The sequence below is a fragment of the Brachycentrus maculatus genome, unplaced genomic scaffold (assembly GCF_059751285.1).
Source record: "Brachycentrus maculatus isolate JH-2025_06_01 unplaced genomic scaffold, ASM5975128v1 h1tg000227l, whole genome shotgun sequence".
Taxonomy (NCBI): Eukaryota; Metazoa; Arthropoda; class Insecta; order Trichoptera; family Brachycentridae; genus Brachycentrus; species Brachycentrus maculatus.
The window spans coordinates 287,308-303,911 of record NW_028280978.1 but is presented as its reverse complement, the minus strand read 5'-3'; the positions used below and the strand labels follow the sequence as shown (position 1 = coordinate 303,911).

General features: G+C 31.2%; 2 protein-coding genes across 3 annotated transcripts in view; both read left to right on the top strand.

Annotated features, from left to right (window-relative positions):
• Nucleotides 1-16: 16 nt before the first annotated feature.
• On the top strand, nucleotides 17-4,116 carry LOC148306744 (intraflagellar transport protein 81 homolog). The gene is made up of 11 exons (XM_088264478.1): nucleotides 17-278; nucleotides 361-754; nucleotides 881-1,002; nucleotides 1,117-1,248; nucleotides 1,690-1,821; nucleotides 2,001-2,201; nucleotides 2,322-2,441; nucleotides 2,535-2,711; nucleotides 3,142-3,267; nucleotides 3,343-3,612; nucleotides 3,746-4,116. Exons 1-11 carry the CDS (start codon nucleotides 132-134, stop codon nucleotides 3,908-3,910), a joined length of 1,986 nt encoding a protein of 661 aa, XP_088120604.1. The 5' UTR covers nucleotides 17-131; the 3' UTR covers nucleotides 3,911-4,116.
• A 2,203-nt stretch (nucleotides 4,117-6,319) lies between these two features.
• milt (trafficking kinesin-binding protein milt) overlaps nucleotides 6,320-16,604 on the top strand; it is an 87,202-nt gene continuing 76,917 nt past the window's right edge. The window contains exons 1-2 of one of the 2 annotated variants that reach the window (XM_088264435.1): nucleotides 6,320-6,551; nucleotides 9,677-9,746. Coding sequence is in view for 1 of the 2 variants with exons in the window: in XM_088264430.1 (XP_088120556.1) it covers nucleotides 12,659-12,841 (183 nt within the window). In the remaining variant the exon portion in view is untranslated. Of the gene's footprint in view, nucleotides 6,552-9,676; nucleotides 9,747-12,315; nucleotides 12,842-16,604 lie in introns of those variants that run through there. The other variant, XM_088264430.1, reaches the window with a different exon arrangement.

Below are 16,604 nucleotides of genomic sequence, written 5' to 3'. Positions count from 1 at the left end.
ATTGGTTCCTATGGTAACCAATATCACAACAAATTTGTTATCATATTTCTTGCCTGTCAAAAGCACTCTCTGCTAGCAGCAATTATTATAAATATATTCTTTATTATAAATATTACACGTTTTAAATAACAATGACCGAACAGTTAAAATTCATAACCTCCGAACTTAATAAACAACTGGGAACTAATTATGATCTCATCAAATTCGATGCTTTGAATGAAGTTCAACATTTGCAAATTCTTATTGATTTGCTTGCACATTACGATGCTGGTCAAAAAGTCAGTATCCTTTGTTATTATAAAATATTATATTCTTTTGAATCACCTAGATTTATTTAAAAATGTGTTTTCTCATTTCAAGTTGAAAGTGACCGACGAAGAACCTGAGACCATTTCCTTACGTCTTTTTGACATGCTTCGTAATGTAAAATATAAACCAGATCCTGATGCTGATTTGTCAAATTTTCGTAAGAATCTTGTCACTGGTGACCGGACTACGATATTTTCATTGCTTCAATGGTTATTGAAAAACAGTGAAAAGGTAAAAAAGACTGCTTATTTGGCAAAGTTTCTGGTTCGTCCTGATATTCCACCAGACATTTTGGGCAATGCCGATATGGCTGATCTTTTAGAAGTTCATGAAAAATTGATAGAGGAATTTAAAGAGGCTCATAAAAGGTCTGTATCCCTTGGTCAGCATAGTTCAACTGAAGTTATCAATGATATAAAAGAAATGGGAATGGAAAGGGATATTGGTTAGTATTATTTTCAAAAAATTTGTTTCTTCAACAGCCTAAAATAGAAATATAAATTTTATTTCTTCTTTTCAATGAAAATAATTTTGCACAACATTTATTTTATTCAATAAATTATGATTTTAGTAATAAAACGACTTGAAACAGCACAAATGAATCTTTATAATGTACCCAATAAAGAAAATTTACTAAATTTGGCCAAAACATATCGCTTACAACAAGAAAAAGCAAAGCAGCTTGAAACACAGGTATTTTTATATGTTATATAAAAAGACAGTGAATTATGTATCTTAAATTTAATAATTAATAAAATTCAATATGTTTTTTTGCTGTATCATTCTTATTATTAATGTATTTTATAGCTCAATGAACAAAAAGAAAAATTGAAGAAAGCGAGTGATCATCTCCAGAGAAACCTTGTGTCTTTTAGAGTACAAGCACCAGCACCAAAAACACCCCGAGAGCTTATTCAACGGTTGAATGAAGAAATCAAGGTTTACTAATAAATAAAATTTATAATATAAATATTTAGATTTTTCTGTTATACTTGTACACAAAAAAAATCTACGTAATTGTACAATAATTGTATATCTTGTGCGATTTTAATGATAGGAGTATGAATAATAGGATCAACCTTGTTTAATGGCAACTCATGATTTCGAATGTCAGTCATTGTACACAAATTTATCTTGCATCTTATCAAATCTCTATATCTTATTGACAACAGCAGGGAAGAGACACATAATATTTTTCCCCATTCCTTATTTCTAGGGCGGATTGAGTATCCATTGAAATATGTTGTTTTCGCTGGGGAAATAATGTAAATAAGGAGATTGTTTGCTGACCTATTTATGTTTAATTCTGTGGAACGTAACGAGATTTTTAAGTGAGAATTGTCTATATATTATTATGTAAAATGTTTCTAATTTCTTCAGGTTAATGAATATTTAGCCAAAGAAAAACACCCAGAGGAATTAGCAAATGCTCAACGTGATTTAAGTGTATTGCACAGTGTTCAAAGTCATGATAATATTACAAGAGATAATCTTCTTCAAATCCAAGAAAAGGTACTTTTACTGTGAAATCATTTTTTTTATATCTAGTAATTTTATTTAAAAAAATTCACATTACGTTCGGTGTTATCACCAATTCAACATGAATAATAAAAAATATTTAAGGATTACCCTTTGACGTCTTTGGAATGGCTGTTATTTCCAGTGTGTATATCTTCCCCTATAATTTTCAGATTGAAAATGTAAATCGAGACATTGAAGCCATGGTTCAGAAAAAAATGGCAATGTCTGATCCACAGGATGATAAACTCACTCCATTCAGGCACCAAGCAGCTGTTATAAAGCGCAACAAACAAGCAACTGCGGATAAACTAGAAGAGCTTAAAAGTATCCTTCGTGAAACTGAATCAATTCTGTCAGATAAGCAAACCCAAGTAGGTTATCATTGGTATTTAAAAAAAAAATTGAAAAGCATAAAAATATATTGTAAATATATTATAGTGTATTTGACTATGTATATAATATATAAATTTATTTCATTATAATAATTACAGGTTCAACAATTGCTAGGAGATACTGTCCTAAGAGGAGAAGAGTTGAAGAAATATGTTAATAAACTAAGGGCCAAGAGTTCAGTTTATAAAAGACAAAGAGCTGTTCTCTCTGCTCTCAAGGTATGTAAAATATGTTTTATTTTATTAAATATTCAAATTAAATATGTAGTGAATTAATATTTATATTACTATATCAAAATTATGATCTTACAGTCTGAAGCTGGTGTTCTAACACGCACACTTGAAATTTTACAATCAAGGGATGCTTCTTTAGAAATAGCTCTCTTAAACCATAAGAAGTTGAATATAAATCTCGACAATCAACCTACAAATAATGAAGATGTATCATTTGAAAGTTTGTCAAAGAAACCACAAGCTGAAATCTTGCAGGTGATTATACTAAAATCAAACATATTAATAGTAATTTATGATGATGATAGTACGCTTAGGAGAGGGTTAATATCTACTTGATTTTTAGAAAATGCTATATATGTATTTTGTATTTTAATAAAGTATGTATAAACTAACTATATTCTTGCTCTGATGGTCGGGCCATATAATAATTATTATGCCTAGTATTCTTCTCTGGAAAATGAAGTACCCGAACAGGACTCTTACCGGTGTAATGTTTAATATGCATTTATGTGCGTTTGTTCTTACCAATAAAACCCTTTATTGGTATATTTATTGTTACTTCATCAGAATATCTTCAATATTCTTTGATAACGTTTCACTATGTTGGTTTTGCGAAAATGAAATAAATTCACAAGCATTTATTAAATACTTTCATTTAATAATTAATAGTAATCTTTTTTTCCAGATGATAACTCAACTTACACAAAAATTGGCCGAAGTAAAGCAAGAGATTTCTCCATTTGTTAATCATTTAAAACCTATGAAAGAGGAATTCCAAATACTCCAACAACATTACGAGCAAAAGAAAAGAGTAAGGAGATATAAATAAGCATTTCTTTAAAAACATTGAACATGTGTACAAATTCAATTGTTTTATTTGATTTAGGTTTACGACTCTACTTCAATAAACTTGACCTCCCAAATGGAACCCTTGGAACATGAGGCAACCGAACTTCAAAAAACTATTCATGCGCAAGAGGAAGAATGGAAGACACTAAGGCAGAGAATTGAAAAAGCTGAACAACTCCTGGATATTATTGATAACGAAGCCAAAATGAGAAGTGGGGACTTTTTAACTCCAAAACAACCGTCTAAAATGGAATCTTTGCAGATTCAGTTGCATCAACAAGAAAAGCAAGCAGCTCTACTAAAGGAGGTAAGAAAATGTTAATTGCTACCCAAAATTGTTACAATATGTGTTATTATTATTTTTAAGTTGTTACTGAAAATCATTTTTGACTTGGATACATAACATTTTATAATTCAATTTTGTTTTGTTTTTTTTTTAGGAACAAAAAATTGTAAGTGATAGACAATCAATGCTCGGTGAACAATCTACAATTTGGTCACAGTTACATGAGCTACTTGAATGTAAAATGCAGTGCATAGAAGAGGCAAAGAAAAAACAAGGATCTGTAACAATCACAAAGCAAGCGCAAACATTGACATTGTAAAAAATATATAAATGTTTCCTTATGACATGTTTCTAACAAATGTTTTGAAGCACGTAAATATACATTATATTGCATCACTCACATGGCATTAAGTGCATTTTTATCACATTAAAAGACGATTTAATATCATGATCTCAACGTGTATGTCTTATCAATTTCTGATTTTACTGTACAATAGAAAGAGAATTCATTGATTGTTATCATACTTAGCTGACTCATTTTTTAAATGTTTTTATATATAATTAAATAATAAATATATTATAAAGTAAAAACATAATTATTTAAGTATGAAAATGTTTTATTTATACCTATATTATATTTTATTTGGTTCTCTACCTCTATGGAAATGAGCGGGACTCAAGAGCAGCGTCTCATCTACATTATTTAGGTTCTGATACAAAAGGTATTCTTTGACTGACAAAATATTTGCAGTTTATCTGCCCTGGAGCCCTCACTGGAATACCTAATATATTGAGATATACAGTGTTAAGCGCTATGACAGTTTAAAAAATTGTAGCAAGATCATAAAATAATGCAATAGAAACTAAAATATTTTTGTCGTTCCTATTGCAAAATTGGGCTTTGGTGTGATAATAGCTATTAGTGTTTGCCGTTAACCAATTTGTGTGTATACATATGGATAAAAATATCCATTATATTAACGGATAAATGTCTTCATCAAGATCGTAATGAGCAAGTGCCTATTAAAAAATATGAAAATCAATAACCTGATATTTAAAAAAAGTAATATCATTCTATCCGGGCCGTAAAAATACTGTAGAATTACCATTTGAAATTTGCTAAGTATTTAAAAGTAAATTTATTATTATTAAACCATATCCGCTCCCTAGGTGGAGCATATGGAGTCCACAAACTGTCTCCAGGCTTTTCTGTCGGCTGCCAGCTCCCTTGCATCCTCCCAACTCAGATCCGCGTCCCGAAGTTCTGACGAGAACTGTTATAAAATAAGCCACTATATATCATATTAGAAATGAATTATAAAATCCAACGGTTTCGAAGGAAACAGCTTCTTCCTTGAGACGTTATAATTAAGATATAAGAAATATAGCAATTTCTTAATGAAGTGTGTTTTAAAGTTATAAAATTAAATTACAAAGTTCTTCTTCTTCTAGTTCTTGGTGTCGACCTTGTGGCCTGTTTTTAAGAGGGATTAGCCTCCTGTGATGTCGATTCCCAGCTATCCAACCATCTCTTTGGTGGTCTGCCCAGGAGTCAATTACAAAGTTAACGCTTCTAATACTAACAATATTTTGAGTGTTTCCAAATACTTGTTCACAAATCGGGATTGTCTCCAATTAATCTAGTTATTTTTCATATTATTTTTTGACATCTCATCAAAGATGAAGATGAATATTTAATTTTTATATTTTTATTTTTTTTATTTTTTAAACTTCATGTACAGAAAATAAAAAGTACATTGGCGGGCTTATTGCTTATTATTTTTAATACAAGATTTCCTGCTCAATAAAAACCTTCTTTTTATATCACCGATAGATGTCTCCAGTTAAGTTCTAGTGATTCAAGCACAATGTTTCGAAATTGTGTCATATATGTATATCGACGGCCCCTACGTAAAGTACTCTATCTGCAAATCTGTTACTTTACAGGAGAGAGCTTAGAAGATTTTTTCAACGTATTCTTTTTTATTGATAAACGGTTTTATCTGAAATTCTAAACTAGTATTAAACATTCAAAAACACGATAAAATAATGTATTAAATCGTTTTAAAACTTTATGCTTTGTCAAAATTAAGTAGTTAGCGTTTTAGGAGTTCAGTTCATTTCGAAAATTCGATGTAGATAGCGTCTTGTACGCCTGAAAACTAGGCGTAATTCATTTAATATATATTTTTGTTTGTTTATATTTGTAGATAACGGTCAGTTGATAACATACACCAAATATCTCAAAATTGACAAAAATGTAGTTATAGCACTTTACGTAGGGCACGTCGATATATAGAGCTTCCAAGAATTTGAGTAGTGTGGTTGTCAATAATGGGTAGAATTGGTAAATGTTACACGTGTGTAAAGTGATCACTTAAACCAGCCTATGACGGTCGTCAACCCCGTAAATGCCCAGACTTCCATATTCTTCTTCATCTTTGATGAGCTTCATATATTAATTGTATGAATAAGTCTGTTTTTGATGTCTCCTTATAAATTGGTCTTTTTGTTATAATAAATACTTTTAAATTAAAAAAATGAGACGATTTGAATATATATATTTTTAAATGTCGCTTATGTCCTTTTTTAATTCGTTTACAGACATTTCCAATCCGGACAACACCCTACTAACAATCCGGTTTGAAATTTACGGTACTTTTATGAACAACCACCCTTTTGAATGCAACATCTTTTCAGAAATAACTAATCATCTGTGGTCTAATGCATGTCTAGTGTGAAGTTCGCGATGTCGGCGCTGGTGCTTCATTTCGCGAATTATTGCAATATTTAAGTTTAAATTACGATAAAATTTCAAATTGTGTGTGAATCTATGTGAATTAAATTAACTTATTAACCTTGATTCAACATTTTTTTTCTTCAACTTATGTCATTAAGTTAAAACGTTATTTTGCGTGTTTCCTGTCGATTCATATTCGCAAGTTTATTATTTGTATTAGGTAAGTCATTTGTTCATTATTTTGTATGATTCAAATATAACGTTAAGATTGATTGATCACGAGGTATTTTCTCTATTAAATTCATGTCGACATTTAATAAAAATCTTTAGTAATCAACGAATCGAAATAAAGGTTATGTGTACGTCCTTATTGATTTTGCCTTCTCTTTCAGACAACGGATTCACAGTTTTTAAACAGAGGTTATTACAAATTACAAACGCAACTTATATACTCAATTATTAAGTTAGTTAAATATTAAAATAGTGATGATACTTAATATACAATATCGCATAATAATTATCTTAACGATTATCTTGACATTTGTTTTTGTTTGAGGTCGGATTGACAGGTAAACACAGGATAATCGAAAAATATAGCTATAGTATTTAAATTGAATTATTTACCATATTGTTTTTAGTATATTCTCAATTTTTTGATCTGTGAATTAGTTTAAAGTATACTTGAATGTCCTGACGATACACGAAATCTTACTTTTAATTCGTAAAAGAAAAAAATCTAGATTATAATGAAAAAAATGGAATTTAAGTACAAAATAAATATTTAACATCTCAATTTTTTTATTGGATTAAACTGCTTTTATCAATGATTCGCGACAGCATCTATTTAAAAAAAAAACTGTGTTATTGTCCAGAAATGCTATAAGGTCTAAAAGAACACTGATTAATGTAGCACAATATTATAAGAATATACTAAATTACTGTACACAATGTGTATTTCTGGATTATCAAGCCATTTCTCATTCATATCATGTAAGATAAAACATCAGTAAAATTAATCAGGAAAAATGCTTCCAGGCTTGGGAAGAATGTTTAAATCCAAAATACGATGAAATATGTTCAAACTTTAACTTTCATGAAGTTGTGTTTAAAGCATGTGTAAGTATATATGAATATATTACCTCAGCAATATATTCCAATGTACGCTTTGTGTGTATAAAGGACAATAAGCATGTGAGCTGTATGAACTATAAAGTAACCTCGTTACTTCTGTTAATAACAAAGGGGCATGAGATTCATATATATGTAACAGTTTCAGGCCAGCTATTTGTAAATTAAACAAGTTAAATCAGTATAAGCACCTCCAGTGTGTATTGCGGAAATTTAACTAGGCATAATACAAAATTATCTTCTATATTACTATGATCTTACCTTATCAGTTACTTACTCAGTGAAGTTTCTAGATAATTAGTTTTACCATAAATGTATTAATTTTTAAGTTTTGATTAATGTATTACATAACATGGGTAATTTCATTTGTAGCATCATTAAAGGAATAAAGAATTTATTTGACTTAATATTATATAGCAAATTGTAGGTAGTTTTATTATTATTTTCATTCTTCTGCTTGGTGTAGGCCTTGTGGCCTATTTTTAAGAGTGATTAGCCTCGTGCGATGTTGATTCCCAGATGTCAGTCCATCATACCTTGAGCTTAGTCGTGCAGTGCAATATGGGGGAGTCTGGATGGTTCCATTCTCCTCACATGCGGATACCATTGTCTCCTTCGTTGCCTTCCCCACCTAACGGCATCTTCGATCTCGGATATTTCTCTATCATTGTATTCATAAAATTCATATTTTTTCGTACTGCTATCCATACCCAACGACGCAGAACACTACGTTGGATCAAGGTATTATTTTAATCTTAATCATTGACTTCATAAAAGCAAGGTGATCAATCATGCGCTCCAGATCTTGGATATAGGATGGTGTATATATTTGATGGGATGTATATGACGTAAGTGAATTAACTCGGCGTTACTGCCATAGGGAAAAGGGAATTAGGAGAAACACAAAGTCAGGAAATAAGAATAGCCTACTATTATTGCTGATATAACACCGAGATTATATATGCATTTTAGAAGCCTTTGTTACTTCGGTAAAAAATAGAGCACTATGTTTATGAAAGACACTAAAGCATTCTTAGACAGCAGCAGATGTGACAGGATAACAAGAATATACACAGAAGTGAATGTATTATTCTCTTTTCCCTTGTAAGCAAGTGCATGGGCCCTCGTGTTAAGTGAACGTACGGCAAGGTCCGGCACTTTTCCTAGATATATAATATAGCTGGGCTAAACCATAGTTTATACATTTTTTTTGCTTATTTATTTTGTGAAATATATTATGTCACTATACTCACCATGTATTGTCAGTATATCTGAGATAAAACTGCAGAAATTGCTATCGGGACCAAGTTTTTTTTTATAGTATAGCCAATTTCTGAAGTTATAATGACTGAGATTCTCAATATTTCATAGCACATTAATATCTGTATAAGCAAAGAACAAATCTTAATCAATAGTTATTGCATTGGTTACCTTGTGTATAGTTATATAAATATTTTATTCTTTGTGTTATCTAACGCACTGTTTACATATGAAGAGTAACTAATTATAATTCAACAATTCTGTTGTTGACTCAATTTTCATTGTTGCACTATACGTTTACACCGCAATGATACGGTATTTGCAAAATATATTTTTGAATATAGATTGAAATGAATAAACTAAAATGGATTTGATTTAAACATCTTATAGAAGTTCTTATGAAAAGTTATTACTTGTTATAACTGAACATTATTAAACAGTTCTATTTGTAAAACATTATTATTACTATTTTACTGTATTTTAATTAAACCATTTTGCATTGTATTGTATTCTATTTTACCAGTAACAAACCTAAATGTAACAAAATGTTACTATTATTTTTATGTTTAAACGAGTATGTTGTATGCACATATGTGTTTTCATTCTCGATTATGCAAATGATACATGTACTTTCTATTATTATTTCGCTAATGTACTGTATTCAGAATAAAAACATATTGTTGGTTGGTATGTAATTGATTGAATATTTCACTACTACATTTTTCAATATTTAATGTTAAAAATATTTGTCTATTTAAAATATGAAAGATACTTAATTTTTTTTAAATTTCATACTGTAATGTATATGAAATAATATGGTTGTCTTTAAAATATTATCATGGTGATTGCAATGTGTTATAATAGCTTCGATGTATATTAAATTTATCTTATTAAAAAATATTAATTAATTAATATTTATAACCTATTCAAGTTTTACATTTTTATTTTTGTCAACAGATTTTCTTCCAATGCTTCGAAGACCAAAACACTCTTCTGGAAACAGTGAAGAACTTTGTAAACTTTAATAGTAAGTTTATTATTATTATTATTATTATCCATGTATAATAGAAATATTTATCCGCCCCCGTAGTGTCATGGTCAGCACGCTCGGCTACCGTTCTGGAGGTCCCGGGTTCGATTCCCAAGGGGGGTAAAATAAATATAAGTGATTTTTTCACTGTAATATTTATTCAATATTACCATGGACTGGTACCTGAAGCGGAGGGCTGATCACCTTTCCTTCATGTGTAAAAACGATCAAGATAACACTGCGTTTATATGACACAGTGCCCTATACACCATTTGGGTGCGGATAAGGGTTTTATTATTTATTTTATTATTAATAGAAATAAGGTCCTTATTATATTCTATTCGTTTTTATTTCTAAAAGAAAAGTATTTCTTGTGTAATGTAAAAAAAAATATTCCTATTGTATAATGTGTTAAGTCCCAATATACTATAAATCGCAACATAATTATTTTAAACCCAGGTAACATTTCTTTTTTTTTTTGCTGAAAACTTTTATCATAGTGACAAAACAAAAGAAGTGTATCAACTCTAATTGAACCATAATTGTGTTATTTGTTTGTTATTTTGATTTTTTAAAATTGTGCCTCTTTTAACTATACAATTGCAGGCAGCTAAATTGAAGGTTACTTATAAACTGAATCGTGTAAAATATGATACGTTTGAATGTAATGATAATTGGAGCCTCGCACAGACAATACTAACACGTACACAATATTCCATCATATTTATAAGGGGCTTCGCTTAATTGGAATGATGCGTAGTTATCTTGTTTCCTAGTAACAAAGGTATGTAGACCAGTCTTGCATTTCATGTTCAAATGTTTTGCACTACAACTTTATTATTTACCTGTGCATTACAGAGATGCATAATTATGTATGTACAAAATCGTCGTATTTTATTAAAAATAAAATGATGGCGTATGTGTACATGGGTGGAATAAATAATATATACGATCCGGAACTAATTAGCCTTGCTTTAAAAATACATATAATTTTATTACAAATTATTATTATTAATCTCACAAACACAATACCTACGACATAATTTCTTTATAGAACAGAAATTATGTTTCCTACGCAATAATAATAATTAAATAAATAAACGATTTCACATACTAATATAAGAGTTTCTGCTTAATAAAAAAGCTTCTTTACATCTCACCAATAGATGTCTCTAGTGAAGTTCTAGTGATTCAAGAACAAGGTTTCTAAATTGGTTCATATATATAGAACTTCCAAGAATTTGAGTAGTGTGGTTGTCAATAATGGTTAGAATTGGTGAATGTTACACGTGTGTAAAGTGATCACTTAAACCAGCCTATGACGGTCGTCAGCCCCGTAAATGCCCAGACTTCCATATTCTTCTTCATCTTTGATGAGATGTCAAAAAATAATATGAAAATAATTCCTGTAATTGGAGATAATCCAGATTTTGTGAACAAGTATTTGGACACACTCAAAATGTTGATTTCACAAAATATGGAGATTAGGTTATAATAATAACGAAGCGGTTAAAAACTCATAAGTTTTTATTATTATTTATATCTCGTTCCATGTTCAGCATTAAGGCCTAACATCATATTAACCTGTATGAGCTATCGTTTTTTCAAACCTTCTGTAATGTCCGTATGAAACTACGAATGTGTAAATTGTAAAAATGAAGAAATTAATTAATTCCTTTTAACTGGTTAAGCTGGCATTTTCCCAGAGTAGACAGTTAAATGAGTAAATCCACTGCGAGTGTAAAGGTTTAATACCGGTATTTTATTTTAATATTCACCTTGAAAGCGATGTACATAATTATCTTAAATTATTTGTTTGGGTGATTTTTATCGCATTTTAAAATTTAATAATTTTCCGCCTATGTACCTAATTTAGTATGGATTATGTTGGACGAGGTGTCGGATTCGATTCACGTTCTCGTGATTTAATTCGTTCTAGAACTAAGTTCTTTATCAAATACAATTAACAATAATAAGGCATTCGTCCCTAATCTATAATGATTTTAGGATACTCAAGATTTATGGAAACAGATAATAATAAATATTTAAAAAAAACTGATTGCATTTTCAATACATTCATGCAAATATTTAAAAATAGTGTGTTTTTATACATATTATTATTAAATTATTGCAGTTGGATTTGCTCGGTAACTATGAATTATAATAATCTATGAACACTGACACGATGGACGTAATTCTATGGCTTCTTGCAAATATTATTTATTTTTAACGAAATTACCGTTAAACAACCGGATTTCAGTTGCATACAAACATTCGAGCAATTCATTTCTTGTATTTAAAAAACAGCAAGATATTATTTTTATGCCTGCTCTCTCGTCTACAGGTGTATTTTTTGGTCGTAGATATACAGTTGGAATACTGCATACCTACACAATTGCATTCATCTCGTAGCGACAGGTATCTGTAATACAATAATTGCGATTCGTCTTTATGTTTTTGTATTGCGAGTAATAATGATTTCAACAGACGCTAATATATATATATAAATATATGTATATTTTTATCGGATCTTTTTTCGTATCTCGTTCGGTTCCGACGACGATCACTCGTGTACTCGTAGAGGTGAGATAGTGTGAGTCGATACTGGAACGGCTGTACAGCGATTTTGCGATCGTCATTGACTCTTCGCTTCGCGTCTTATCGAGTAACTCTAAATTATTTGTTGAATTGTCATCTGTGAACCAATTAGGGTTATAATAAGTGCATCTAAGAAGCGCGATTTTTTCACGAACCACCATCGAAGTAGTTTGAGTTGCTCGTTCTCGCTGTGTTCGGATATCACTAGCGCCAGTGGTCGGAGAACTGACTTCCACCCCGTGAATGTTTCGTAGTATGAACTACCCGTATCACCCGTTCGTTTTGTTTTATCGGGAGTTCACCTAGTCGACATGGGCATGTTCACGCGAAGTTTGTCCGAAGGGAGAAAGTTCGTGTTCAGGTTGATGTGGCGCGGCAAGGAGAAGTCGGGAGTCGGCAGCGACGAGAAGCCATCGCCACTCCTGCAGCAGATTCGAAGATCCTCCTGCTTCTCCTTGGGAGACCCCATGGACTTCCTCGAAATTCAGATTCTTGTAAGTTTGTTACACCTCCCGGTGTTCAGTGCAAAATCAGACATTTTAAGAGCTTATTTTAGTCCTCGCCTGATAGCGCGCACATCGTTTGTGGTTTGCTCTATCGAACGGAGACCACGTGAGACAGAGCGCAATTTTTTCTCGATTATTTGTTTTTTTTCTGATAAGGTATGTTAATCGAAACAAACTCATGAATGTTAAGCAATGATAAGCTAATCATCTCTTAATTGATGCGTAGAAGTAGGTAAAAAAGAGATATGTATGTTTTATTTGAAGAAATCGGTAGCACTAATGTTGTTAATGACTTTGAACTAAAACAGGAACAAACGAGGTAGAGTTTGATATCTTGCAAGATTAAACTTTTCAGTACTGTTTTTGTGAAAGCGCCAAGATTACGGAGTCGATGCGAGACAAGGTTTCGTAAAACATGCCGAAAAGCTTTTCAGATTTCTTCACCCTCACATTTTTGTCGGTCTTTACTTTATACCCGCGAAATGCATCTTAATTTCACATTTGCTGTTATCGTTTACGTCACATCAAATTTATTCGCATCCAGGCAGGGGTGCTCATCATATAGGGTGTAAAACAAAAGTACTTTATTTTATTTTCATTTTTTAAATCTTCTAAATAAAATATCGGACAAAAATCAATATTTAAAGCGTGTTAAAGAAATTATTGAAGGTTTACCTTCAAACCATAAAGTATTACTTTTAACACCTTATAGTATAACAGTATTTTTATTGAAATGAAGTTTCTAATTTCATTATTTATTTTTGTTTATGTAAACGTCTATTGTCCGCATTAATCAAAATAAATAAATAAATCGTTTACGACGAATTTTCAAAAGTATATTTTCATAACAAATTTTCAAAGGATTTCAGTAACGAGGAAAAGAAACATTAAATATTTTGTTTAATGGCTTTGTAATGTACACAAAAATCGTGAATAGTACTTGTGATTGAAATACAACTACATCGAACAATTTTTCAGCAAATTTGTTTTATGAAATATCTGAAGTTGAATCCTTTATAATAGTTTGTTTTGTTTTTTTATTATCTTTTTTCACATAGTGGCGTAATTCTTTGATTAAATTATTCCTAAATATTTTGATTGTATTGATTGATATTGAATTACTGATTTACTTCGATAAACATTTTCTTTAGTTCTGAGATATTTACGTGGCCTGGCTTTGTCGCGCGGTGCAACCTTTGGTAATATTCCGTCCGTGCTTATAGTCACGTAGATACGTAAATTTATTGCGACAAATCTTCGTGAATTTCGACGGACCTAGGAGACTTTTAGAAAGTCGGCGAGCCGTAACTACGAACCTTAAATTACTATTATTTATCGGATACTGCGTGGGACATGGGACGTTATCCATTCGAGTAAACATGCCTCTGGAAATACCATATATCGCTTCCCGATTAGCTAAGATTAATCTCTTATACCGATAGCAACAGATGCATCAGAATGCGAGTCGCACTGAGATGGCGCAACAGAAAATCAAAATTTTGTTATCGGTGTGAATCCACTTTTTTTTTGTAAATCAATTATATAGAAACTGAAGCGAATAGATGTAATCGGGAAAATAATATTTCCCAAATTTAGTAAAGAAATTAATTCATGTTTTTTTTTCCACCTACTAACTAACCATCACGCCGACCCCCGTATGGATAGGGTGAGAGAGAATAGAACGCCATATAACTCTGTCTTTGCAAACATTATTCGCCTCTTCCACATTCATACATACCCGCCGATTATGTCGACTTCTGACCCGGCCGCTTTCAAGTATTTGACATATCTGATTTTGCCAAGTTTTCATCGGTCTTCCTCTGCTTCTTTTTCCAACTACATTCCCCTCATTGATTTGTTTTACCATTCTTTCCTCATTCGTTCCACTTGTCCAAACCATTTCAACACACTTTGCTTAATTTTATCGAAAATGCTTATCTCAGCCTTGCATTCTTCCTTATTTCACCATTCGAACATCTATCATACATCGTTTTGCCGTATATTCGTCTAAGGGATCGCATTTCGACTGCTTTCAGAGTCTACTTTCGTCCTTCTTTTGCCAACTCCATTATTCGCTTCCATACATTATAGTTGGAACCGGGACTCCGTTGTGTACTGCAAGTTTAGCTTACGCTGATTTTTATTTCCTATAACTAATTTCAGTGCACCATTCACTCTGTTCCCAGCATATTTTATTTTTCCATCAATGTAATATCCAAAAAAAAACTTGATAATTGCGATTGTGTATACATACAATATATAATAGATATAATTTCGACGAAACGAATACGGAATGTCAACATTTACCGTAAGTGATAATATACTTAAAGACATCCGTAGTGGAGTAGTTAGTGCGTGGTGACTACCGTGCTGGTGGTTCCGGGATCCATTATCAGGGGGGCTAAAATAAATATATCATATGTTTCACTCGGTTTTTATTTAATATTACCCAGATCTGCCAACGGAAGGAATGGTCACATTTTCACATAATTAGCGATCGACTTGATATTAATTCATCGATAAGATGCTGTTCCTTATGCATCATTGGGTACGGTAAATAGTCAGAGGAAAAGTAATTTCTTTCATCTAGTCCAATTTGTTTCTAATAAACAACTGTTACCTACTGAACTGACCTAGTCTAACGACAATATCCTATTATCACTTATGTTGACATTCCATATTCATACACGTTCGGTTCTTCGAAATTATATCTTATGTTGTATAGATACACATATATACAATCGTAATTATTAAATTTTTATTTTATTTTTGACTATTTCTTTTTGATATTTCTTCCATGGAAAAATAAACATAAAATAATTTCTTCGTAAAATCTGGGACATCTGAAGATGGTTGGTCCAATTTAATCTACTTTTTTCATTAATTGATTCGGCAGTCGTGGTTCGATTTCCAGGGGGGGGGGGGTAAAATAAATAAAAGTGATTTTTTCACTCTGATATTTATTCAATATTACCTCGGACTGGTACCCGAAGTGGAGGGCTGATTACCTTTTCTTCATATGTTAACGATCAAGATAACACTGCGTTTATGTGATGCAGTGCCCTATGCACCATCGGGTGCGGATGAGGGTTTGAAGAAGAAGATTCGGCACTTTATGGTAAAATCTATCCACTTTCAATTAAAGTGTTGCTTTAACTTACTTATTTAAATGTCTCTCCTTTAACCGGATCTGATGTAAAAATCTATCTGCTTTCTCAGATCTATTTTTCCATATAAAAAATAAGCTTAGAGCACCGTTTTTACTATTCTTCTTCTTCTTCACGGTTCCCACTATCCCGTTAATACCTTATAATAAGTACCTACTTACAACACAATAATAACAACATGATACTTATAACGACAAAATGTTGGCACAGAGGGAGTCGAATCTGGTCAACCACTCGCACCGCTACAATACGTAGGCGGAAGATCAATTAGTTTATTATTTGCATGAAATTATTCACTTTTCAGTGTAGTTGGCCTTTCCCATATTAAAGTAATCATGCTTTCTAAAATTGTTATATTTATCTTTATTTAATGTGTTTTTCAAATTAATAAATATTTATTTTCCGTACGCGAGGTATAATGTTAATTTATTTTATTTGTTAGCTGCACTAAATATTGATATTTCAATATAAAAAAAAGATTAAATAACATCCAATCTCTTCACTAGTGTCGATTAATCAAAGAGTTTTTGATATCCCATAACACATGAGCATTTTTTTTTCAAGAAATTTTGTTTCATCACTTC

Bases quoted from the DNA above. Each gene is read 5' to 3' on its own strand.
- LOC148306744 (XM_088264478.1), top strand. From the start codon at position 132: ATGACCGAACAGTTAAAATTCATAACCTCCGAACTTAATAAACAACTG. The intron at 2,712-3,141 runs GTGATTATACTA...CTTTTTTTCCAG, and splicing joins CACAAGCTGAAATCTTGCAG to ATGATAACTCAACTTACACA. The intron at 3,268-3,342 runs GTAAGGAGATAT...TATTTGATTTAG, and splicing joins ATTACGAGCAAAAGAAAAGA to GTTTACGACTCTACTTCAAT.